The 25,587-nt window shown below is 41.2% G+C and overlaps 1 protein-coding gene across 1 annotated transcript in view; it reads left to right on the top strand.

Moving 5' to 3' along the window:
• The first annotated feature begins 6,619 nt into the window (after positions 1-6,619).
• The window catches only part of LOC116321249 (corticotropin-releasing factor receptor 1), a 97,301-nt gene continuing 78,333 nt past the window's right edge, over positions 6,620-25,587 (top strand). The window contains exons 1-4 of the mRNA XM_039615979.1: positions 6,620-7,090; positions 16,517-16,604; positions 19,224-19,283; positions 19,647-19,772. Coding sequence (XP_039471913.1) covers positions 7,061-7,090; positions 16,517-16,604; positions 19,224-19,283; positions 19,647-19,772 — 304 coding nt within the window. The 5' untranslated portion in view covers positions 6,620-7,060. The remainder of the gene's footprint in view (positions 7,091-16,516; positions 16,605-19,223; positions 19,284-19,646; positions 19,773-25,587) is intronic.

Genomic DNA, 25,587 nt, shown 5'->3' on the forward strand with positions numbered 1-25,587 from the left:
TCTCCTCAGATGTGGTCCACACTCAAACAGCTCAACCTGCCCGACTGGCATCCTGAAATATGTACGAAAGCGGCCACGATACTGCTTCAACCCCTGGATCAAACCGTGAAATCCTCCCTGATGCTCTCTTCTCGTGAGAATCGATGGAACCCAGAATCTCAGTTTCCTCCTTTTCTTGTTTAGAAACATCAGGACCAGCTCGTCATCGCTTGAAGTTAACTATTTTTTTCACAGTGCATTTTTTAAGGACAAATTATTGTCCTTAAAAAAACGACAGACAAAGGCAACTCACTCGATATGTGTGTACTTTACAAGACAAGTTTGCATCCGAAAAATTCCGAGTTTCATGTCATGTTTTCACAATGTGGCCTTGAGACAAAATATATAAAAGCTGGATGTAACTTCTGGGTCTGAAGAGTTCAAAGTGCCTTTAACTGGGATTCTTTTTTATGTCCAGCAGGGGGCGACTCCTCTGGTATCAAAAGACTTCCTGTTGTATAGAAGTCTTTGGGAAGTTTATGGGCACAGTCAAAGGTTTTAGTTCATAGTGAATAAAATAAGAGGTCCATCTTATCAGTAATGTTAAAGTAAGAAAGGAGACTATCCAGTGCACGCTCACTGAGCCGAGGAGCATGTGGTGCTCCTCGTTTCTCAGCCAGATCTTTCCCTTGTTTCAAATCTGGTTTGAAAAAGCCCAGATGGTAAGGATGAAAACACTCAGAAGAAATTTAATTTATATAAATATCTGTATATGTATGATATAAGGATGAAGTTGACATTTTATGCTTGGATGCTAACAGCAGCAGGTACTGAGTATTGCACATTAAGATATAAAGAAACCCCACTGTGTGCATGTGTGTATTCACATGTGTGCATTCACTGCTGTTGTGCATCGCAGAGTCTGACAGCAGCTGGAAGGAAAGACCTCCTTCACACACTGTGGGTGCAGCAGCCTGTCACTGAAGGAGCTGCTCAGTGCTGTCAGAGTGACCTGCACAGGACGGGAGGTGTTCTCTAACAGGGGTGACAGCTTATCCACCCTTCTCCTGTCACTCACGACCTCCACTGGATCAAGCGGGCGAACCAGAACAGAGCTGGTCTCCTTGATCAGTCGTCCATGAGAATTCTGTATATGTAGAAATGTAAATGTCAGCTTGACCTCATTCGATTGCAAACCGAGGACTGAAGACTGACTCTGTCTCATCGCCGTGTTAACATCATGCTACCTCATCAAAGTTGCTTTAAAGATGGCAACTGGTCGCAGACGTGGCCCCTGTTTTCAATGCAACAATTTCAGCTGTTGCATCATACGGTTGATATTTCATGATTAGCAATAAGTGTGAACACATTTGAATTGCTGTATCTAAGAAATGGCATCTTTGCTGTGGTAGTTTTGAATCATTGTGCAAAAACGTGTTTGACTGAATGCGAATATGTTTTGCAGAAAGGTAAATGAGACCTGAACACTGTGTGAAATGAGGTGAAAACTTTGACAATAGCGATTCATTCAATAAATATGCTTCCCAGAAAGCATTTTGCTGTTGAATAACCATCAGCTGACTGTCTGAAATGAAATGAAAGTGGCGTGGGTGTCAGCAAAGCGAAGTTTGTCTTTATAACATCCTTTTATCGATTAGAGTCAAATTAAACAAAACACTTTTCATCAGAGAAGAGTGTTAATGAAAAATATTCACCGCTACGACCCCTGAACTGCTCATCGCTGTAACGTTTCCTGCTTCATTATTACCTCAAAGGATCATCTCAGTGGAGTTTGCTCAATTACAGGATCAAACACATAAGAGGATCATTTCCAGACATTCAAAGACATTTAAACTCGTAAAAAAAATGTGTTAAAGATATACACCACGATGACAACTTAAACTCCTGACCTCTTGCCGGGGAGTCTATTTCCTATCCTCCGAGCGCACTGACACTGGTGTCAGCACATCACAGGTTTGCAATGCTCACTCTGGTGGGGGGCACAGAGGTGATGGTTGTGACAGTGTAGACACGTTAGGTTCACATTGCAATTAATGAGACAGAATTTCAATGCAGAGAAACGTAAATGGCTTCGAAGGCTCAAAGAACGTCAGGGACACGATTATTATCGACACAAAGCTGGATCGGCTACGAGAGAAGGTGACAACTGTCAGTGTGATTATTTATAAATAGAAGAAATATGAAGATCATCAGTTGCTCCTAGTCTGGAGCTCCATGCAAGATCTTTCCTCATGGGGTGAGGATGATGATGAAAAAAGTGGTGGATGAGCGAAAAACTATACAGGAGGAGCTTGTTAACGATCTGAAGGCAGTAAGAACCCAGTCAGAGCTCTACGCCATAATGGAGTGAAATCTTACATCGCCCACAAGGTCCCCCTGCTCATGTACAGGCCCATCTTAAGTTTGCCAGTGAACATCTACATGATTCAGAGGCAGCGCTGTGGTCAGATGGAACCAAAATAAAACTCTAACTCAGAGGAAGAGAAATGCTGAGTACGACCCAAAGAGCAGCATCCCCACAGTAAAGCACGGAGGTGGAAACATTACGCTCTGTGGCTGTTTTCCTGCTGAGGGTTCAGGACGACTTCACCATACTGAAGGACCAGCAGAAGGGGTCGTGTACCGTAAAGTCTTGAGCACTTCTGTCCCTCAGCTAGATCACAGAAGATCAGAAGTTAGGTTTACCAGATGGTAATGACCCAAAACATATCACCAAGGCAACGAAAGAGCAGCTAAAGAAGACTCACATTAAGGTCATGGAGTGGCATCGCCAGACTTCAGTCCTACAAAAGATCTGTGGAGGGAACTAAAGCTTCGAGTCGCCAAGAAATCTGAAAGATTTAGAGTTTCTGTACAGAAGAGTAGGCCAGAATCTAGAAATGTCTAGTTTTGTTGTTGCAAATCAAATTATAACCATTAGGAAATTTGTTTTTTTCTGGATTTTTGGTTTATATTATGTCTCTCTTCATTAAAGATCATTAAGACCGTTCATTTAATACTCGCGGTGCAGCTGGATGTTCAGAACTATTTCAAAGCAGTGGAAAATCAAATATTGCATTAAAAAAACAAAGACGTGCATTTGTTTTCTTCACTGGAATAATGTGATCAAGATTTCTTACTTGATAAAAGACAGTCTGACTTGGCCTCTGTTGCACAATCCACTGTGCAGTTCCACTTCTTCCAGTTCTGAATGAAGAATTAACATCAGTGTTTTAACCATGTTTGCTGGGTTAGGACGCCAAGACATGGATTCAGAGAATTGGAGTTATTGGTTTATCGAGAAAAAAGAGATAAATGATCTAAAAGATCTATTTATTTTTCTTCCAGCTGTCCTTAAATGTTTTCCACTCTGTAGAAAGAATATGAACAGCTTCATTAATGCAATCAGAAATAACTTTTTCACTCCAGACCATCTTCTGTCTGAACTCGTCGCACGGTTCGTCTGCAGGTTTTCACCGCTGAGTGCACTCGTGCGAACGGGGCGTTTATCGGGACCTTTTACGGGGACCGGACACATGCTGATTACATAAATGTGTTACGCCTGCTTTGTCATCCTCCATGCATCTGGAATGACCCTTGGCACCGCTCTGCACACACACACACACTCGCACACCGACACGCAAGCACACACAAGATTGTGTTGAGTCTCCAGCACTGGGGATGTTTCATGCCTTGATTGAAGATAAATTGTGTTTCAGATTAAACCAGGAGGGGGGGGGGGGGGTGGACTATATTGTGCTTGATGGTGAACTCCTCCAGCTGCAGGAAGAAGGGATTAAAAAAGACCATCTTACACAACCTTCTTGAAATGAACCCGGGTGGCCCCTCTGAAAATCTGCACTGAGAACAAAACAAACGGCTGCACTGCAGCATGCATGGCACCTGTCAGGGATATTTTTTAGCACCTGACTGCTAGTCTCACAGACAAGCATGCATACAGCTAGAAGCAGGCTAAAGAGTGGAAACAGTATCCTAACCACATAACCCAGTTTGTTATGGTCCCCCTGTTACCACTACTGACACTTCAAGAGATAGCATACTCAGGGGAGGGCACTGTCACCTTGGATAAAGGCATCTTTTGATTAATGCCTCCCCGCGCGTCACTGGGTCTAAAGAAAGCTTTAGCGCACTGTGCATGAAGCATTTTGTGCACTCAGAGCCTCAGCGGTGTGGTTTTTAGCAGACATGGCATGAGAGTGTAATATCACATCTGATCGTTTAATAGTTAAAATATGAATTAAGATCAGAATGAATACAGCCAGGAGAACTTCAAAACTAGGACAGGGCAGGAATTAACAGTTATTCTAACACATCATAATAAACCTGTGTGTTTTATAGCGTACAAAAAAATAAAGGGGTTAAGTAAATGTTCAGATTTGGCTGTTTTTGTCTACTCAAGAGATTAAAAAATGGACAATAACCAGAACATCTGAATATAATTATACCTGACAAGCTGAGATCAGAGAACATTTGACAGTTTTCCATCATAAAATGACTTAAAATTGTTTCCCAACTTGTTTTGGCGCACGATCACTTAAAGTGAAGCAATGCGGACGAGAACAAGCGCTTCAGCCCAAGAACGATTTCCCTCAAAGACTGTTAAGTTTTAAAGGTTTCTGGGGCCCCAAAGAAGGTAAAAGCTGCTATAATTTTATATTTATGTTGGGCAGCTCGGTCTCACGACCTCTAATCTGTTTCTGGACACAAATTTACATCTGTCTGGTTTCATATGTTCTGATTTGTGTCCACGTACTGATAATAAATATTTTCCACTGTTGTAGAGTGAAAGAAATTCCACATTTGGAGGTTGGAAGATTTGATAGAGGAATAAATCATTTCCCCACTTGTACCAGACGCCACAGCTGAAGACATACAGCACACAGATTTTTAAAACTTCATTCGTATTATTTGTTTAACACTTTATCTTTTTTAAATGTTTTATTGGCTATTATAAAAAATTATTTAGTTAAGTCTAGTGAGAGATGATCGTTTTACAAAAAGTAACTCTTTTTGTTTTTGTGTTTTCCTGGTTTCCTGTTACAAAATCATGATGACTGCAATGAAAAAAAACTCAATATCTCACACGAGCACAAATTAATACATTATTGTTTGAGATCGGCCTGATTATTTACAGATGCAGAAGTGCTAAAAACTGCAGTGAGGGAATTTCTAACATTTCACTGATCACACTAATTAGCAGATCTCTGTGTCTGCATGATGCAACAGTTGCAGCCTGCTAAACGAGCTTCCTTCCATCAGATGTTAACTTGTTAAAAGGGGGATCAACACATCTCATCCAAATATTATCACTACTAGATCTAGAGAAAAACGCTGATGCTAATGTAGAAGCTTAAGAGTGGCGTCACTGTTGCTGTATCCATCTTTTATTAAACACGTGACTCCCACACGCCACCCAACCCGCTGCGACTCTCAAGTGAGGGATGAACGTCCTTCTTCAAAAAGATGTTTTCTTACTTGGTGTTTGTTGATGATGGTGGTTGAGAGTGATAACTGCTACCACATCAGTCCAAACATAAGACCACAGCATGACTTGCATTACTTTCATACTCAGTGAATTATTCCTGACCATTCTGCCGCTTGCATGGGGACATCGTTCTGGAAGAGCTTTGTTTCTTCAGACGTCTTGTTTTTAATGACCAGCAGGGGGCGACTTTTAAAGTCCCGTGTTCAGAAATGTACAGGAAAACATCCCTTTGGTTCACTTGCTCTGTGACCTCAGTAAACACAGTCCTGATGAGGTTTTGACTGTGACATAGATATAAAGCAGGACAACCGTGTGACTGACAAGTTGGTTTTTAAAACACCAACACGATTACATAGAAAACCCTCATCTCAAGGCTTCATAAAGGGACCAATGGGTGATGACACTTTGTTTACTACCACCTTTTATATACAGTTCATGTCCAGGCCTCATATGTCATTGGCTAATACAGTAAAAACCCACCCAAGAGGAGATCTATTAAGAGTAAAACTGATTAAAAAATAATAATAAGCATTTTTTTTCTTATCCTCTAACCTCTCTGGGACCCCCACGCACACTAATGAGAACTTTAATATTAAGATTATTTGTAATTATTTTAATTGCTGGAGTCGAAATTCTTTCCCACTGAGGTTTTATTTAGAGTGATTTTGACGCTCATTTGCTCTGGGTTTTATTTAAAAAGATCCCCGGGGATGCTTAACTTTATTGACACACTGGGAACCATCTGTCGATCTTGGCTCACAGCGAAATCTGTTGACTCTGCGCTCTGGCACTAATTCGTCTGGAAATGGGGGCACATGTTAAAAGGGTTCCCATCTCCTGGATGCTTGATAAGAGCACAGCGATGCGCGCGGAGCCTTTCACAAGCAGCTCACCCCGGGCTCGTCTGCTTTTAACTTTCTCGCAGCAGTGACGTCTAGATTGCGCGGGGGATTAAAGATTAGGGTCTGGAACAGCGGGCAGTCATTGCATAATTAACTCCACGCAGAGGAATCGAGTTATTCCTCAGTCGCGCTGGATACACTCGACAAAGTGGCACAACGTGGGCGGCGCGTTGTGGGGACGCTGTGCACCACCGCGGCGGCTCCGCGCAGGAGTCAGAAGCTGGATGGGAAGCCGGGCGGACGTTAGGCTGTAGCTCGGGGAAACCTGCCGAGCAAACCATGCGTGGAAAAGGAGTTTTAGTTCGTGGGCAGCTTTAAAGGTGCGATATTGTTTGTCGGAAGGTGCGCGCGTCTCCAGTCTGGATTCCGGTCCTGTTCACGGAGGCAGCGAGTTGATTTCACGGGAAACCGACCCTACCAGAGAGGTGAAAGGCTGCTACACCCCAGCTCCGCAGCTCCTCATTAAATGATCCTGACAGTGTCTAACCATCTACACCCGGCCACGCGGTTGTATGTTTTTTTTTTCTGGGTACAGTTCAGTCAGCACCATCAGAAAACTGCGCTGCTGGGTCTTTTTCCACTCTCAGTCACAGGGATAAAATACTTCAGTGAAGTAACAAGAAGACATTTAGTTCCACACATGGAAATTATGTGAAAAATAAAAGGCCTGGAAATGCGTCGCAAATGCTTTTATCTGCTGGAGGTAAGTTCTGCGTCTTTTTGCGCCTCCGCTTCGTCTTCTCGCCTTTGGACATTTAATTAAAACGTCCTAATAACAGCTCGGGGAAATCTGTGCTGTTATCGCTGATTGCAGCTGAGCACCGTCTTGATATGAAGGGTTTAACACTATCACCCCATCCAGATGTCGGGTTTGGATATTGTCTCTGTCTCAGATTGCTATTTAAAATTAATTTTCATTAAAGGGACAAGAATCCTGTTTGTCTGAACTAAAATGTTTTAACCAGGACTATAATCTTTCTCTTTTTTATGTTTAAATATATAGTAATAGCACTTTGCGTCCTATGACTTTAACTAAGCGCTGAAGCTTTGCTGAAGCGTGCCGGTGCGTTTTTACCTGTAAACACTGAAACTTGAACCAGGACTTTGGGTTAAGGTGGCATGAGAAAAACGATCCCAATGGCACGATTCCACACCCTCTGAAACTGGAGCTCAAGCACTGGTGTAGAAAAGGGGCAAAAAGCGGATCTGGGACACATTTCTGAGATGAAACTGGGTGCTTTAATGCAGCAAGTGCACTCCTTTAATGTCGAAGAAGAAAAGCGAGCGCGGTGATGTTGAAATTTCTCCAGCCCCATAACGCTGAGATCTGATATCACTCATGCTGTGACCCCTTCATAGCAAAATGGAGAGCCAGCTGAGGCAAGAATAGGGACATGTGATTTGTTGCACTCACTTGCTGATGTTGTAGATGCCTGAGGTGAATTATTTCATCCACCTCCTGCCCATTGTGCAAAGTGCTGCTGCACTAAGAATAGTTAAGAATCCCGTGAGCCCTTTTTTAAAATCCCCCTGCTTTCTATTCGCGTCCCCATTGTTGTGATTTAAGACCCCACACTCACAGCAGCTCGCGTACTGAATGTCTGCTGAGGTCATAAAAGAACAAACACAGGACTGTGTGCAGCTTTAAGGTGCGTGGATTTCTGTGCTGGAAATGGGGCCATTTAACGGTGTGGAAAGTAAAAGTCATGCATGCAAAATTTGATACAGTTAAGGAGTGAAGTATTTGCGTAGTGCTGCCTTTGCACACTCACCTAATTCAGATTAATGTCTTCATTGTTTGCACTGAATTATAGATGGAGCCGATCAAATTTAGATGCAAAGCTGGGTGGCTGTAACTTCTCTTAAAATCTATTTTAATATATGTCATCACTTTTAGATACCCATCTGAGTTTGAGTAGGAAGCTGTTGGCAAGTACACCTCGAACAGGATGCCATCACAGAGCGATGTCACAAATCTACCCAACGCTCATGTGTTTGGACTGTGGGGAGTGTAGGGAGAACCAAAGACTGTATATAAAAGATGGGATGCATATTAAAGCTTCCACATTAGCATTTTGGCTGAAGCTGTGTATTCAGGTTTTTGGAAGCACGAGTTACCATATTTGAATAAAAGTATGGAGTGCTGATTCATCAGCTAATTCTCACTAGCTTGCTTAGCAGGCTGCATTCATAAACATCCATAAACTATGATGGCACAGAAACAGATACTGGCTCATTAGGGCAAAGTAACACACTAATACAATACTAGAAGTTTGCTCAACATTGATGCACAAACATCTCATCTGGTAAAATAAAGCAGGCTTTATTGTTGGCAGATCAATGAATTAACAGCACAAACATGGTGGAGAGGTCCAGTTTAAAGAGTCAAGTTAGTGGAGGTGATGACTGGCAGACACCAAAGGGTGGTCAGGTTGCAAACATGCTTTTAAATCAGTTAATGTTAGACATTTTCATATGGGAGTCTGTGGGGATTAGAGGCCATTAGAGGAACTGCACATTTGGCACCAATTCCGCTTAATTTTTCTCCAGAGGAGGTTGTTTGTTGGGTAGAACCTACAAGCTTTCCACAGAAAATCAGCAGCCAATCAGGAGCTTCAAACCAGGTATCCTCTTGCTGTTAAGGCTCTACTGAGCCGCCCTTCAGCAGGTGTAAGTTGTGACAGGTGTAATTTTGAGCTTCACAATGACAGACTTTTACTAAATGATTCAAAGTGATGACATAATTATGGTATCTTTATAACTAGAATGATAATAACTATTTAACTGCTTTGTTTACTTTGTTTTGTCTCATTTGTGGATTCTTACAAGTATCGAAAAATGGAGAGAGACAGAAGTTTGTGAAACACTGCATCACGTGAAACACGATCCAGAGATTAGAACGTTACGGTTATTGTGGGTACCGGTATGTGGCGACACCCTTATTACTGCCTGTTCTTCATAATAAACACAATAGATTCCACATTATGCTGCGCCATCGTTCATATACACCTCCACCTGTCTCCACCTGCTTTTATTTTGAGTAGATTTTTATCATTCATGCCAGAGCTGCCTCGTTCAGTCACGTTTGAGCGAGCAGCAGGAACATTCGAGCAGACATTTCGCAGGTGAACCACACCTTAAACCTGCTGCTGTTTGTTCCCGCTTCAGCATTTTTCCTCATGCTGGTTAATAAATCTCTGTCGAAAGCCGGTTTACGACTCTGTTGTCCTGCAGCAGATCCATGCCGGAGGACCCTTTAAAAGTGGAGACGGTATTCAGCTGTAGTGCAGCCAAAATGATTCTCTAAATTAAAAGGAAGAGGATTAAAAACTGAATTAGAGTAAATACTGGAGGCATTGATCCGTCACTTTGTTGGCAAGAGCAACTGTGAATCATTCTGAATAGACTCTATGCCATAGCACGAGATTGTTTGTATGTAGATACAATCTCAAATTTTAAAAAAAGGGTAAGAGGACTGTAAGCTGTAAAAAAAAAAGACTTTATTATGCTCAGTATATGCATGAAAAGAGGCATTAAATGGCACATGGGACCCAGGAAAGTCTGGGATCAGCAGCTTTGTGCCCGTCCTCAGGCATCCATCCCGAGCGTGCCCACTTGGGAAGCCTCTTCCTCCACTGTTTTTATGCAGCGTCCTCATGTGATGTGGATCATGTGATTCAAACAAGAAGTGGAGATTTGTTTGTTTTATTTTTTTTCTTTTGGGGTTTTTTTCAGTTCAGTGTCTGATAGAGTAAAATAAATGCTTCTGAAACATCAGTACATCGCTGGCAGTATACCCTTTCATGCATATGGTACTGAAATACTGCTTTTGGGATTTTGTTAATATGATTTCTAAGGTGAGACATGCACCTGTCCACAGTGAACCCTGCCTCTTGTTCTGTGGCAGCTGGGCTACAGGCAGGGTAGCCACCCATTTAATGGTAAAAGTACTTAAAACAAGGAGGCTTTGTCATCTTTGTCATGATATAGTATCATCCTGATACTGTATTAAGTTTTTTACTTGTAAAGATGATTTTTATTGGCAAAACTAAAATAACATTTTTTTTTTAAAACTGCAGTTCCTCTAGTGACCACTTGAGGCATGGTCCAAAAGTGAGTCAGTCCCTATGGAAGTTTTCCATGTGGCATCATACAGACATTGCTCAAGAGTTGTCTGCCATGTTAGATGTGATATAGCGACCACTGATGGGGGAAAAAGGTATATTCTTGGTTGCAAACCGGGGGCTTCTTGTTTATGATTACGAGAGGATTGTAGTGGTTCCCTGTAGTTTGCATAGAAGATGCCAACTTGCCTGCAAAAACGCGCTTTACACCAGTAGCCAAGTTGCAAAAAGAAAACAAAACCAAAAAAAGACAAAAGCAACAAAAAACACAAACAGATAATGTTCAAGTTCAAAGGTCCAACTTTATTGTAAGGGAAACAGTCTCCACTTGCCAGCAGCAGTTGCATTTTCTCCTGCAGACCAGCGGTTACCAGAGGGTCGCTGACCGTCTCCAAGCCTGTGCAGATGAGTGCTGAATAATCAATTTCCCAGCAATTACCCCCAAACTCATCAGCTGATCAGGGAATACACATTTTTCCCGCTTGACTGGTGGCCGCCTTTGGCCTTTGTGGCATCATGTCTGCTAATTCAGTCACTAAAATTAACCTCGTGAGCAAGTTTGTGGTTCTGGAGACTTTTTAAAATTATAAATCTTATTATTGTTCTAATAATACTGTAAAGCCTGCTGTGAGGTAAACAACAAGTCTGTGCTCCAGTTTTGGTTTTACTCGTCTGTTGCAGTTGTACAGTTTATGGATGCATAAACAGCGTCCAACCCACAGTGGAAATATGGCCACTTCTGAATGCAAAAAACAAAGTGATGTTGATCCCAGATGACAAATCAAGGCTTTAAATCAGTCAGTGGCTGAACCGTCTTCTGTAGCGCCCTCTGTGTGTCAAAGCTGGTATTAGTTTGCATGTTTTTCTCATTAATGTCTAAGGACTAATGTTTAATGTTCACCTTTTCCTCTTTTAGTTTCTTGTTTGTCTTTGATGTTTCTTGTGCCATACTTATTGTCACTTCCTGTTTTATTTTGGAAAGATTTTTATGTGTTGGTCTTCCTGTCTTTGTCTTTTTTCCCCACCTTTATAATATAGTTTTCTCCAAACTTGCTAGTTTCACCTTTGTCAAGTTATTCCTGTGTATTAGTCGGCAGTCCTGCTTCTTTTCTCCCCACTCTGATTGTTTCTTATTTTTTTTTGCTTCTTGTTTACAGTGTGCAAAAATCCACCAAGCCACTCTTTTTTTTGTTTGGGATACTCATTCCTTCATCCTGAACCTGCGTCCTTTCCCTGAACTTTGGATGAACATTTCACACCAAGTGTTTGTGACTAATGACCCAAGCCTGTCCTTTACCTGAACCTCAATGATTTGATGCCATTTAATCGCACATAAAACGTGGAAAATGTGCACACATGACATACGAGGTGTGGGCCAGAAGCAGTGTGACATTTATACACAGGCGAGTGCTTACAGTAAAGGCCATTTAAGAGTGTTTCTAAACTTTTTCAGAACCAAATATAATTTTCTAGAGAAATTAACAGAAGCTAAAACAGTTCATATGTATTTATGGCAAAAGTTGACTTTTTGCTGCCCTGTATTTGTAGCCAGTTATTAAGAGTTTCTTCTCCAGTTAAAGAAATTAATCATGGAACTGTGATGCTACAGAAAATAAAGTTTACAGACTGAGTATTTCTTTCACTTTGATTTGAAAAATCCTGCTGTTTACATCGTGTGTTAGTTTTTAATTAAATGGAAGGAGGTGGACGGTCAGTCTCTGCGCCCTGATACCTGCCCAGGACTCACTGAGCGTGAAACAGACGCAGCAAGCGACCCAGAAAAACCTTCTGTGAAATCTGGGCCACTCTAGTATTTTATATGATGTGATTTCATACAGTGCGAGTGCTTGACGCTGCTGTGACCAGCAGGTATGAATGTGCTTTTTATACAGGAAAAAAAGTGAGGATTTTTGATGAATTTAAAGCACTCTTTCCTCCATTTTTCTCTCTGAAGACGGGTGAAATGTTTAACGTTTCACGTGCTGTATTATTAATGGGGATGTTTTATTTACAAAGGAAATGAAACATTGGCTTCACAGGTAATTGTAGCCACCCTCTTGGATCCGCAGGCATACAGGCTGATGCCTGTATGCCAAGGACAGCTGTGCAGAGATGTAACAGAGTTTGGGGTCACTCTGAGAGGCTGAACAAAATCAAAACTAATGATATTTTACAGTTTGTGTCTCTTCCGCCTCGTGTAAAAGGGTGCTGACAGATGCTGTGAATCAGCGGTTGGATGTCACCGGTGCAGAACTATTTTTTTTCTTGTTGTGTCGCCAGCCTTCATTATTTGGATGCTTTCCAGCCGAGTCAGTGGTCCAGGACGAAGGGATGTCAGTTTTCTTTGGATGAAATATTAATCCAAACACTGAATTCCACTGTGCTGGCATTTAACAAAGCCATAAATACAGGTTCTCCTGTTCTCCGTCCCAGAATAGAGCAGATGTTATCTAATGCTGTTATCAACTGTCGTCTCTTGAGACCCAGAGTCTGTAGATTTAAAGAAAAATCTGCATTATTCAGTGTTTTCACCTCCTGCATAGCTGAAAAAAGGCTGATAGTAGCGTGATCCAGTAACAGAAAGACTTTAAATTTAGCATCAAAAGTCTTTAAGAAGTCATTTCTTCGTATCAGTAAACATGAGATTAGTGGGCTGTGAGTGCAGATGATGAAATGCTCCAAATTTTGGGGGCATTTGCAGCTCTTAATTTATGCATCTTCCACTCAAGGGACAGAAGACAGTTACTGATTTTTAAAACAACACACAGAGACCATAAAGGTCTTCCACACTAATATGATTTTGTTTTAAAAAGCCCACCTCCTCTCATTCCTAATGCAATGAATACAGCTGTTTCCCTCCAAGCTGCTGGCTCTCGTGTTCAGGCATTTGTGAGACACAATAAAATATTGGTAAAGGATCCCACGTTTAGGGTGTACTCACACGAGCTAATGATACAGGAGCATGTTTGATCCCTAAAGTTCAGTATGTTTTTTCTGATTGGATCTAATGGCAGATCTCGAGGAACTTGTTACATACAATGTTGTAAAAAAGTATTTTTCTCCTTCCTGATTTCTTAGATTTTTGCATATTTATCACCTTACATATTTCAGATCATCACACAAATCTTAATATTAGACAAAAATAACCCAATTTAATACAAACCTACCAAACCTGTGTGAAAAAACAGCTGCTTCCTAAACCTAATAACTGCTTGTCTCAGTTTTGGCAAGAACTCCAATCAAGCATGTGCGATAACTGGCAAAGAGACTTTCACAGCGCTGTGGAGGAATTTTGGCTCCCTCTTCTTTGCAGAATTGTTTTAATTAAGCCACATTGGAGGGTTTTCCAGCATGAGCCATACCAGAGCATCTTGTTCTGATTTTTAAGACTTTTGACCAGGCTACTCTAAAACCTTCACTATTTCGAGTCATTCAGAGTGCTCAAAGAGTGGATCATTGTCCTGTTACATATCGAAGTCCTGAAGCAGCAAACAGCTCCAGGCCATCACACTTCCACCACCATGTTTGACCGTTGGTATGATCTTCTTGTTCATTTTTATGCCAAATGCAACAGGATTGAAACCTTTCCAAAACTTCAGCTTTTGTTTCGTCGGTCCACAGAGTATTTTCCTAAAACTGTGTAAGGACTCTCACTGTGGTTCACTGGAGTACCTCAGAAATGGCTTTGCAACCCTCTCCACACTGACAGATATCAGTGATTTTGTTTCTCAGCTGTTTCTTTAGATCGTCGTATGATGTGCCGCACTTTAGTCGGGCAGCTTCTGTTTAAGTGGTTTCTTGATTCCACAGGTCTGGCAGTAATCAGGCCTGCGTGTGTGTGTGAAATTAAACTCAACCTCCAAAAAAATGCAGTTAATCATACAGTGAGGGACGAATCAAGAATTACCTTTTTGTTTCTTTACACAGGACCAGTTATGTTTGTTTAGCTTTTTTCCCTTTAAAAACTGACTCATCATGTAAAAACTGCATTTGTATTTAGTCTAAAATTTTAAATTTGTTTGAGGTAAAAACTTTTTCCCAGCTCTGTTCAAGCTTACTTCTTTTAACTGTTAGTAATACTTTATATTACAGAGTCACCTGCTGAGAACAGGAACTTTTTTGTGCTTTTGTGGAACTTTGGCACAAAAGTTTGCACACTTTGGTTATCCTGACCGAACTGACATCACCTCGCTGCATATCGTTCATATTGGTAGCATCTCCACTACATAACCAGCAGCAAGCTTATTAATTTCCTTTGGAGTGAAGCTAGCCGGATGCTGGTACTACGGGTCTTTCATTCTTTGCATCCTCCTCCTCTGCACTGGAGCCATGGAGCTGCTGTGCTGAGTGTCTGTCCTTGATCAGATGTGAAGAAGAGCTCTTTGCAGCTGACAGACACTTATTATCACCCAGGCACAATTTGCATTTCACTGCAATGTCGTTTTACTTTTCATCCACAAAAGCTTTCAGAGTGATGCGAGTGCTTCCGTGACGTGAAGGCTGTCCTTTCACTGACATTAGCACGCAGCTACCTGCTGAGGAAAAGGCGACAAATATACGTTTTCCCTTTTGTTTTGTTTTGTTGGACCAAAAAGACAGTGGAAGTGTGGGAAAATTATAAAAGCAATATATTTCCACATTTCTTATGCGAACTATGTGATTCCAGCCAGCCTTTAAACACTGAATCATCATTGGCTGACCGTTTGTTGTTACTTGGCTGCCTGCTTGACGTCCTTCCAGGACTTTATAGCAACGGAAAACTTGATCATGAGAAATGTTAAAATCATCTTTTTTATCAGAAAAGAAAATCTAGGATGAGCAAGAAACCCCAAAAACAAATATATCAAAAGCTCATACTCACAGCGTCATGTTGTCATTGGAGGACTGATAAAAATAGTCTTTGTACATGGAGTGAACTTTGTGTGGATGTTTTCACTGATTATGCTGCTAACATGTTGTTGGATTTGCTTTAAGTGACTCTGTTTGTGTCTTACTCCAGTCCGAGTACATAGTTGGTCCAACCTTTTTACCAGTAATTTAATTGAATTCAGTTTTATTTATATAGCGCCAAATCACAACAACAGTCACCTCAAGGCGCTTTATATTGTAAGGTAGACCCTACAATAATACATACAGAGAAAAACCCCAAAATCATATGACTCCCTATGAGCAAGCACTTTGGCGACAGTGGGAAGAAAAAACTCCCTTTTAACAGGAAGAAACCTCCGACAGAACCAGGCTCAGGGAGGGGCGGGGCCATCTGCTGCGACCGGTTGGGGTAGCAACCAACAGTATGTTTCTGTCTACATCAGGAAAAGGTTGGCTAACGGCTTGGCTGGACAGAGATGATTAAAATCTTAAAGCATGTTTTAAACTCAAAATTGGGTTTAGAACTTCTCACTCCTGTTGCTAGTAAAACTAGGTTAGTTTACACTTTCTCAGGGAGGCAGACCTCCGGACCTGAGTTTGTGGGACGGTGCAGAGCTTCATATCATGAAACTACGAAATCCGTTTCACTCGGGCCTGATCTCCACATCCACACACGTCTTTATAAAAAAGTACTACACCAGCTGATATTACAGAGTATTATCTGGCCTTAATGGTAACAAAGTCGACTTGGATGTGGCAGAACAGGACTGCCAGATGTGTTGTGATGTTGATGTTTGTCAGATGAGATGAGACACCGTTAGCTCGTGCTGCTCGTTGTTGATGCAGAGGGCATTGAGTCAAAGCCCTCCGTCTAAGTGTTGCATCCTTTGAATTTTTATGGAAGGTTCTTAACATATCAGTCACTCCGAAGGCTGTTAGAGGCAAGGCGGTCATGCCATGTCTCCCAAGTTACATCACAATTCGCCAAAGCATGCTCAATAAAATCTTCTCAGTCATGAGTAAAGTTGTATGATTAATTATTAATTAATGTGTGCATGTCAGACTGAAAGAGCAGGACATTCTGATATTTGATTGAGTGCTTAAAGCTGACCTCTGTGACTCTCCTCTGTTTGCAGGTGTGTGCCATCATGAGCCTCCTGCCCTCAGCCTCGTTAGCAGATCTGACATGTGAAGCTCTGCTCATGCTGTCGGGGAACGTCTCGTGTAAGTTCTGGACAAACATCAGCTGGATTTTTATTACAGCAGCACGGCTACAGCAGCTGTTACAAGCTTTTAAAAGGCGCTCATTTCCCAGTACTGTCCAGCCAGTTTGTTCTAGCTGCTCCACTGTTAGTACACTTGAGATTGAATTGATTTTCAGTCTTTTCCATTTCATGGCTATAACCACTAAATGTCAAACCCTCATCCTCAGTCACAACTTCCCCCTTGTGGATATTGGAAAACCGTATTTTCCTACTATTTCGTTTCCTCACAGACCTCTGCAGCACACCCAGAGGACTCACACAAGCATGCACAAATGCACAGGAATGATGTTCTTGTTATTTGCCCCAGGATATGGTCATAAAATCATTCCAGGTAGCTCTTAACAGAGTAATGATAACGCTCTGTTATCATGCTGTCACCCTGCTCAGCTGAACGGATTTCATTCGCTTCATAATTCATCAGAAATTATCTGCAAAGGATATTAAATTATTATTTTTAATTATCTTTATTTGTTTTGGTAAATCTGTTAAGACGTTATTTAAATAAATTTTAATGAGATTGTGAAAAATGTTCATGACTCATTATCTGATGTCAACAGTCCAAAACCCAAAAATATCCAGTTTATTAGGCTATAAAATTATTAAACCAATAAAAGATCGCATGCTTAACTGGAATTATATGGGTTTGTTTTAATGGGGTTTTTTATGCAAACCACAGAAACAGAAATAGTAATGAAAAGAATTTTATTTTTAAAGATTTTTATAAATTATAAATCCAAATTTGTGAATTTTTTTCTCGTGAAGTCGACTCTGTTCTCTGTAGAAACAGTGTTTTTTTAAACATAACATGACTACACAGTTATTTTCTGTCTTCTGCTTCTGCTATTTATGAACTGTGGATTTTGGCAAGTTGTCGCTCCAATCTTGGCCAATAGAGACATGTGTGACATTTTTAGTCCCGCGCCTCGAGATTCAACTCAGTGGCATGCAAAACTTGCGTCACATCCATATGTCACATGTCACATTCATATTTAGTTAACTGCTATAAAATTTTGTTTGGATAGGATAATTACGTTCATGCAAATTCTTTTTAATTGCAAGCATCTTCTATTTGGTTGCAGAAACAGGGGTTTTGCCAGTGGATTATCTAATTTTCAGTTCACGGCTGACAGACACAAGTGAAATCAAATGGGCCCAAGCAGTAAATCATATGTTAACCTGTTCAAATTTTCTATTTTCCATATGCAAAGAAAGAGAAGTAAATTCTGAAAACAGCCTGAGAGGTTAATGTGTGATTTTATGTAAGTAAGCAAGAATACACTCAACTACTAAGCAGCTACACTCTATTACACTCTAATAATACTTACATCACAACTCCACATCTGGAAAACTGGTACATTTTGTTTTTAAAATTCACCTTGCAAAGTCTCCAAAGTGCCACTCGAGCCTCTGGGCCCTGCGTTTGACATCCCTGATCGAAACAAAAGTACTGGGCCATATTTCTGAACCTTTAAATTCACCTGTTTTCAGTCCCTCAGGTGCATAAAATCCCCAACAATGCCATCTGCCTTTATTTGTGAAAGAATCTGTGAAATTACACGACGTCGTAATGGACAGAAATCTTGCAGCTGTGATCAGATGACACCCGAATCGAGTTTTAGCTTTTCTAGTCCACCCGCGTGTTTGAGAAATGCCGAGTATGACCCAAAGAGCTCCCCACAGTCAAGCATGGAGGTGGAAACATTATGCTTTGGGGCTGTTTTTCTGCTAAGGGTACGGGACGACTTTGACACGTCGAGGGGGCCGTGTACCGTAAAACCCTGGATGAGAACCTTCCCTCATCCAGAATCATAAAGGTCTGAAGATGGGTTATCCAGCATGACAATATCACCAAGGCAACAAAGGAGCAGCTAAAGAAGTCATACAGTCATACAGTGGCCTAACCAGACTTCACACCTCAAACCTGCCAAGTCATGTCATGCAAATCTATTTATAACTTTTAAATAATATGTGTGTTTTTTTCTGGATTTTTGCCCGATTCTCTTTTTCTCGTCATTAAAATGAAACTAGCAAAAAATTAGAGGCTGTTCATTCAGCAGGGGATCAAATAATTATTATTTCCCTCACTGTGTGTCAGCCTGTAACCTTTAAACGGTTAAAGTTACCCTGCTTTTAAAAATGTAAAACAAAATCCTTTTGTGCATTTGAACAAATGACCAGTGGCAGCTTTTATGCACTTTTCATATTTTACTTTGTTTCATTCATTTTCTCGCCACACGTGGGTGTGAAAAGTGGTTTGGAAACCTCAAATGAAAGCATTAAAATTAAGTGTCACCTTTCCCCCTGCAGAACGTCCTTATCTCCGGATCCTTCTTATCTAATTCCTCTTGAGTTATTACAGGAGTAATAGTCTGACCCTCGGGGCATGTCTAGATTCATATTTGCTGCTACCGTCCCCTTATTGCTGGAGGAAAGGTCTGTCATCAGTGTTTACCGTTGCCCTTTCGTGCTCACCCTTTGTAGCTGTTAAGCTGAATCTAATGAGATTTTCATTGCCTCTTCTAAAATGAGCAAACAATGATAGAGGTTATTGATGAAGCTGTTTCTCTCTGGATTGCAGTGCAGTCCCTGGCCGCCACCTGGAACCAAACCCTGAGTAACGCCACAAGCCAGTGGAGCGGTGAGTTGAGACGCGTGTGAAACCGATTCCCCGCACACTTACTGCAAAGCTGAGTTGTTGTTAGATACCCCGCAAGGGGAAAACAAGTTTGATCGGAACTCAGATTATAAAGGACTAACATCAAAGAGGAAAACAATGCTGGAAATAGACGTGGCGTAGTGCCACAGGAGACGACGTTCAGCTCGGCAAAGCACAGGAGTAATCATTAAATCCTGTGTACACAAACAGCTCATTCTGATACCATATTTGTTGCCAGGATCTTTGGAGCATTATCTGGATTTCATGACATCTATATGCGGTTATGAAACATGACAGGAATGCGTGCATGTCCGTGTCTGACGCTTTTCTGTCCCCGCGCTACAGGCTCAGGAATCTACTGTGAAACCTCCATCGATGGGATCGGCACCTGCTGGCCCAGGAGCAGCGCGGGGCAGCTGGTGGCGCGACCCTGTCCTGAGATGTTTTACGGCGTCCGGTACAACACCACCAGTAAGTCAATAAGCTGTCACCTCCTGCCCGCCTGCCTGCCTGCAGAAAAAAGCAAACACAGACACAACTGATTCGAAACATGATTTAATACGATCCCTACACCCTGCTTTGCCCTACCCCCACACTCTACTTTCCCTTGGGCAAATCCTGTTTGCGTAATTGTTTATACAGAAATTAGCATGAGCATACAAATTAGCAAAAGATGCAGAAAAGAGAAAAAAAGTGTACACAAGTGCAGATAACACACCATGAAGTGTCAAAGCTCAAAACAAAACATGACGAGGCGCGGCGAGCACCCGCTGTGAAAAATGATGCTTTTGTATCAGGACTTAAATGATTCCAAAAAAAAAGAAACAGAGAGAAAATCTAAAGATAAATCACCGCTGTCTGAGACGCTTAAGCCTATTAACTCTCCGGGACTCTCGACAATTGATTGTCTTGTTTGGTTTTTTTTCGTCTTGGAAAATTAATAAAATGCTAAAAAATGAAACTACAATTTACTTTGTGGCCCATTTGCATATAAACTATTGTTGTAATTTAAAAGGCTTTTTGACAGTAGCAAGAGAGACTGGCGGGATTAAATAAAAAAAGGAGGGGTTAAAACAATGGAAACATCGAGGAACAAGAGGAAAATTCGCCTGCCGCTGTTTAGTCTTCATATATTTCCACAAAAAAACTGAAGCCTGGCTTCTAGAAGTGACTATTTATGCACAGTGTGTCTAAATCAGATAGAAGAGGTGGTTCATGTTTCTGCCAAACTATTCTTCAGCTCATCCTTAAAAAAGTTTCTTCTAAGGTCAAACTCTAAGTGCTGATAAAACACTGTTTGCCCTTAACTTATGAGTTAGGAGGTTGTTTATGTTGTGGCCCTTTGGGAGCTGTCAGTCAAACTCGTGCCACTCAGAGGAATGGAGCCCTCGGCAGCATTCCTAATGTATCTTCAAAGATTTTTTTCAGCAATTTAAGGGTACAGAGCCCTTATTTAAACAGTGAAGCCTCAAAAATCTGAAGCTAGGCTGCAGCAACAATCAGAGACTAAGATCGGGAAACCGTTTAGTTATTTTCCCTGCAGGATCATTTTTTTCCCAGATAGTGTGAGAATACTTGCTATTATCTTCCTAAAACTCAATGTTGCATGTTTAAAATTGCTAATTTTCTGCTACAAAAAACCACAAACCACAAGTATATTCAGCTTTCTGTCATAAATGACAAAGAAAAATGTGTACGTGCGTTGCATTTGTACTTGTTTTGTAATTGTGACTTTTCTCAGAGGCCCTTTCTCCGCTAACTTCAGCCATAATCACTCATTTTTAACACTTTATTGGATATTTTATCACCGCAATGAAGGCATTTCTAGTGCAAACAAGGTCACTGTGTTTTCAGCTTGACCAAAGACTTTAACCCTTTAGCATTCACACATATTGAAAGCTTGAAAAGCATTTTCCAGTGAAAATACTCTGCAGCACGTAGTGATTTGACATGTGTGTTCCCTTGTGTTGTGTGCCCAGGACCATTAGCTGCTGTGGGTCTTACATCTCGAAGGGGTTTACAGTTTGAATCATGAGACTTTGTGCTGTTTGTGCTTTTTTTGCCATTCAAAGTACGACAGCAGGACCTGCACTGTTGGATACCCACCCAAATAATAACACAGGTCCCACTGAAGTTTCCCAGTTTCTTGAATCAATGAGGAAATTTTGCTTCTGCGCGATGTGAGAAATCCTAAAATTGACATAAATGCTCATGCTTCGGTCTCTCAAACAACAGCAGTGCTACCATTAAAACTTCTGCACAATAGACCAGACGTGGTAGGGCGTCAGTAAAAATCCATGTCTGCTTACTGGAGCCATCTAATGTCACCTGGAGGCAGACTCAAAAATATGCGGAACAGCTAGTAATGTGGGCTACTCTTGTTCTAGTTTGTGTGGCTGTTGGCACAGACTGTATGTAAAAGACAACGGGAAACCTCTGGAGCTTAAAAATGAAGCCAAAAAGAACCACAGTTCCATTAATGGCCACTTGAGGAAGGCTCCAACAGCGAGTAAGACCGCTGTGTTAAAATGTCCAACTTTACAGCACAAATAAACATCTTTATTGCATCATTGCATCAACTCTGGGAAAGTTGCTTTTCTATAACAGTATCCACCTGCATACTAGAGTTGATTGGTAGGTTACCTGATGCCTCAGACTCTGCACGGTCTCATCTACTACTTCAAGTCATTAAACTGGCCCTCTCCACAGTGCTGTTTGTGTGTTTTGGAGCTAATACAGTGGCTCACTCGGTGGTTCAGATGGCGCAAGAAGTTCTAGAAGGTGGCGACTTCTCTGGTTGGAAAAAAGAAGCGTGGTTGTACAGACGTCTACGGACAACTTCCCCTGGCACCATCGCACTGTGACCTCTGTCAGTCACTAGTGTCAAGTTTTATTGAATTTACCATGAATTTCATGTTTGCAAGATTAAATTCAGAGCAGATTTTTCTATGCTTCAATAGCTGCCTTTTCTCAATGTCTAGTCTTTGTTGAGTGGCTCCAAGATGTAAGTTTGAATGTAACCTGGATGAACAAGATGAATCAAAGCATTCTTTATCTAGAGGAGAGAAAGAAAGGCTAGAAATAATATACCACTCCTGATCACTAGCTCTTCAGTGCATTTCTCATCCTGATGTACTAACTGAGCCTGACATTGACCTGAGAATAGTTTCAAACAATAATAATATTAATAATAAGCTTTATTTATACAGCACCATTCAAAGGAAAAGTTGCAACGTGCTTCATGAGACAAACGGTGATATAAAGTGTTAAAAAAGGTAAAGGTGAAACAACATTAGGTCAGTAATGAGGTCACGAGCTTAGTTTCAGACGGTGTTTTCTACTCTCGGCTCTGTATGATGTCAAAGAGAGTGGCTATCCCTAATATGGTCATCTCAGGCATACGGCTCCACCTACTGTTCAAACCTTTCTGTTTATGGGTTTCAGCCAATCAGAAGAAACTTGTCTTAAAGGGGTGGAGCTAGAACAGCTTATTTCATACAGAGGACTAGCACCAAGGCCCCATTTAAGAAAGAAAGAAGATTTTGTGAACTGTAACTCATGCAAGCTACTTGAGTCCATGAATAAAATATGGAGTTTGAATTGAATTCAGCATAATGAAAATTTATACCTTCAAAAGCACTATATTTTTATGATAAAATAAAGCACACAATTTAAGGCAAGTTATAAAGAATTAAACAAGTTTTATAATTAAACAGATCTATATTTATTTAGTGTTGCGCTTAAAGACTGTATAAGAGCATGTCTCATAAATATTAACTATGATTTACTGGGTGCAACAATAGCCAACCCGGCAATTATCCTCATCCAACGTGGATCAGCAGCCTGTGATGTGTGCTGGGACACTGCGGCACTCTGAAGGTAACACAGACCTTCAGAGACATACAGTAAACACAGATAGCTGAATTTATGAGATGAAAGCCTGTGTGTTTCTTGGTAATTTAAAGTCTAAACCTCCCACAGCATCCAGACAATCCATTTGAGAGAGAAAGCGAGCCGCGCTGCAATTCAGCCGAGGCCCGCCAGTAATTTGACACTGCGAGGTTCATTTCACCTTCAGGATTAACATAATCTCCATTGAAGTGTAGCCTAAAAGCCTAAAAAAGACCGGCCATCAGCTGACTACGCCAGCGAAGGTCAACAGTGGAGGAAGCGTTTGTGGATGAAGCTGAAAGCTGTTCGGGATGCAGGATGATGACACAATGCTGATTTTAAGTTTCATTAAATCCTCTGCGATAATATGAGCAAAACAGACGACAGATAAAGTCGGCGTGCTATAATTTGAGGTGTATTTTTAGCGTGAATGCATTATTAATCAGTATTGATTGCTGATTTTCACAGCGGAGGTCAGCAGAGATACTCGAGCTGTTTGCTGTCCTTTCGTTATGCACAATGGGTTGTTGATGTGAGAGATAAACGCTCCCTGCGACCTTAAAGACTCCTGTCAGGCGTCAGTTAAGGACGTTCTAATTCTCAATTTTCATTCAGGCTCGTACAGTCACCACTTTGAGCTGACGCTGGCAGGTCGCTGGGATGCTGTAACTCTGAGGCCAGGGCTAAAAACTTTCCTTCACTGTAACTTTACTCAGAAAACACCCAAATTAAAATGTGATGGAGCTCAGTAATCAAGAAGCACAAGTTACTTCTTTTATTCTTGAGTAGCTTTGCACAAATAGTTATTTTTTTACTCCTCATTTCATCTACTATAAGCTTTTTTTAACACCTCCCCTTTAAGCCATATTTAATCTGATTGGCTGGCCCTTAAAGGTTTGAACAGCAGGTGTGTGGTACTCCAGAGCCAAGTGTAGAAAAAACTGGCTGAAATTGAGTGTTTGGAGCAGCCTGAGCTTTCAGCTCGCAGGGTTAATTCTGCATCCATTGTTGTAAAAGTATAAATATGACAAAAAATAAGGAAAAGCATAACACATGGTTGTGTTATGAGGAGACATGTTTTATCCAAAACACAATGTTTTCCTGAACTTATAAAAGTAGTTTTTAGTGCCCAAAAGCAAATAGTAAATTAAACACAGCACTGACTCTCTCTAGCAGTGGTCTTATCTGCAGAAGGACTGTTGCCTGAGGATGAGAACACACTGGACAAGCCTTTGTTTTTGCACTTGATGGACTCAGTGTGAAAACTGTGGACATCTATTCACCATACCAGCGTAGCTAACAAGCACAAACACATTTACATGCTGCTGAAGAGAACTGCTTTGAATATGATAAAAATCTCTGTAATTATAGAGAACATGTGTTGAAACCACCAGTCAGAAACATGCATGTTTGGTTAGTTTGTGATTCTAAATTGGCTGTAGGTATGCAGTTTCGAAATGTATCTTCATGTATTTGACGTGTACCTGTCCAGGGTGTACTCCACCTCTCACTGTCTGTCATCTGGCTCTAGCTCTACAGTGACCGTGATTTGGATAAGCGGCGGGCACACGGGGTAGCAACTGGTCAGTAACTGCCTGGTAAACACTTGTCACTGGGAAAACCAATTTTACCCAGCGACACACATCCACTCGCCTACAAAACAAGAAATACAAAGAGGTACATGATGCTGCACTGAAAGGCTCCTACATGGTGCTCTGGCAGCAAGCACACTGCAACTTGTCTGCAAACACTTGCAGACTTCTCACTAAGCAGCAGTGAAACTGTGAAACCAGAAACATTTGCAGTCACTGTAAAAGTCACACCTTGTGAAACACGGTGGTTTCAGCAGTGAGGCACAGCTTTTACGTCAACTTTATCCATTTCTGGTTTGCATTGCTATTTTTTAAATTTCACCAGAGCTCATTGGCTAATTAGCAAGCGTTTTTATCTCCCATGCAAACCACAGGAAACGCAGCAATACAGTCAAGTCAAGTCAAGTCAAGTTTATTTACCAAAGTGCTGTACAATAAAATACAAATATAAAATACTATGAAACACAGGTACATAAAATGCCTCACAAATAAAACAATAAATTAAAAACAATAGGTTAAACCTTGCTAAAAGCCAGTGAAAATAGGTGAGTTTTAAGAGCAGATTTAAAAGTTCCTAGGCTTGTGGAGAATCTGATGTGAGGGGGGGAGACTGTTCCACAGTCTGGGTGCAGCCACAGCAAAAGCCCTCTCTCCCTAGTCTTTAATCTGTACCTGGGAACATCTAAAAGCATCAAGTCTGCTGACCTCAAAGATCTCCTGGGGCAGTAAATGCTAAGAAGCTCTGCCAGGTAAGGAGGTGCAGTGCCGTTAAGAACCTTAAAAACCAGCAGTAAAATTTTAAA

The sequence above is a fragment of the Oreochromis aureus genome, linkage group 8 (genome assembly GCF_013358895.1).
Source record: "Oreochromis aureus strain Israel breed Guangdong linkage group 8, ZZ_aureus, whole genome shotgun sequence".
Lineage (NCBI taxonomy): Eukaryota > Metazoa > Chordata > Actinopteri > Cichliformes > Cichlidae > Oreochromis > Oreochromis aureus.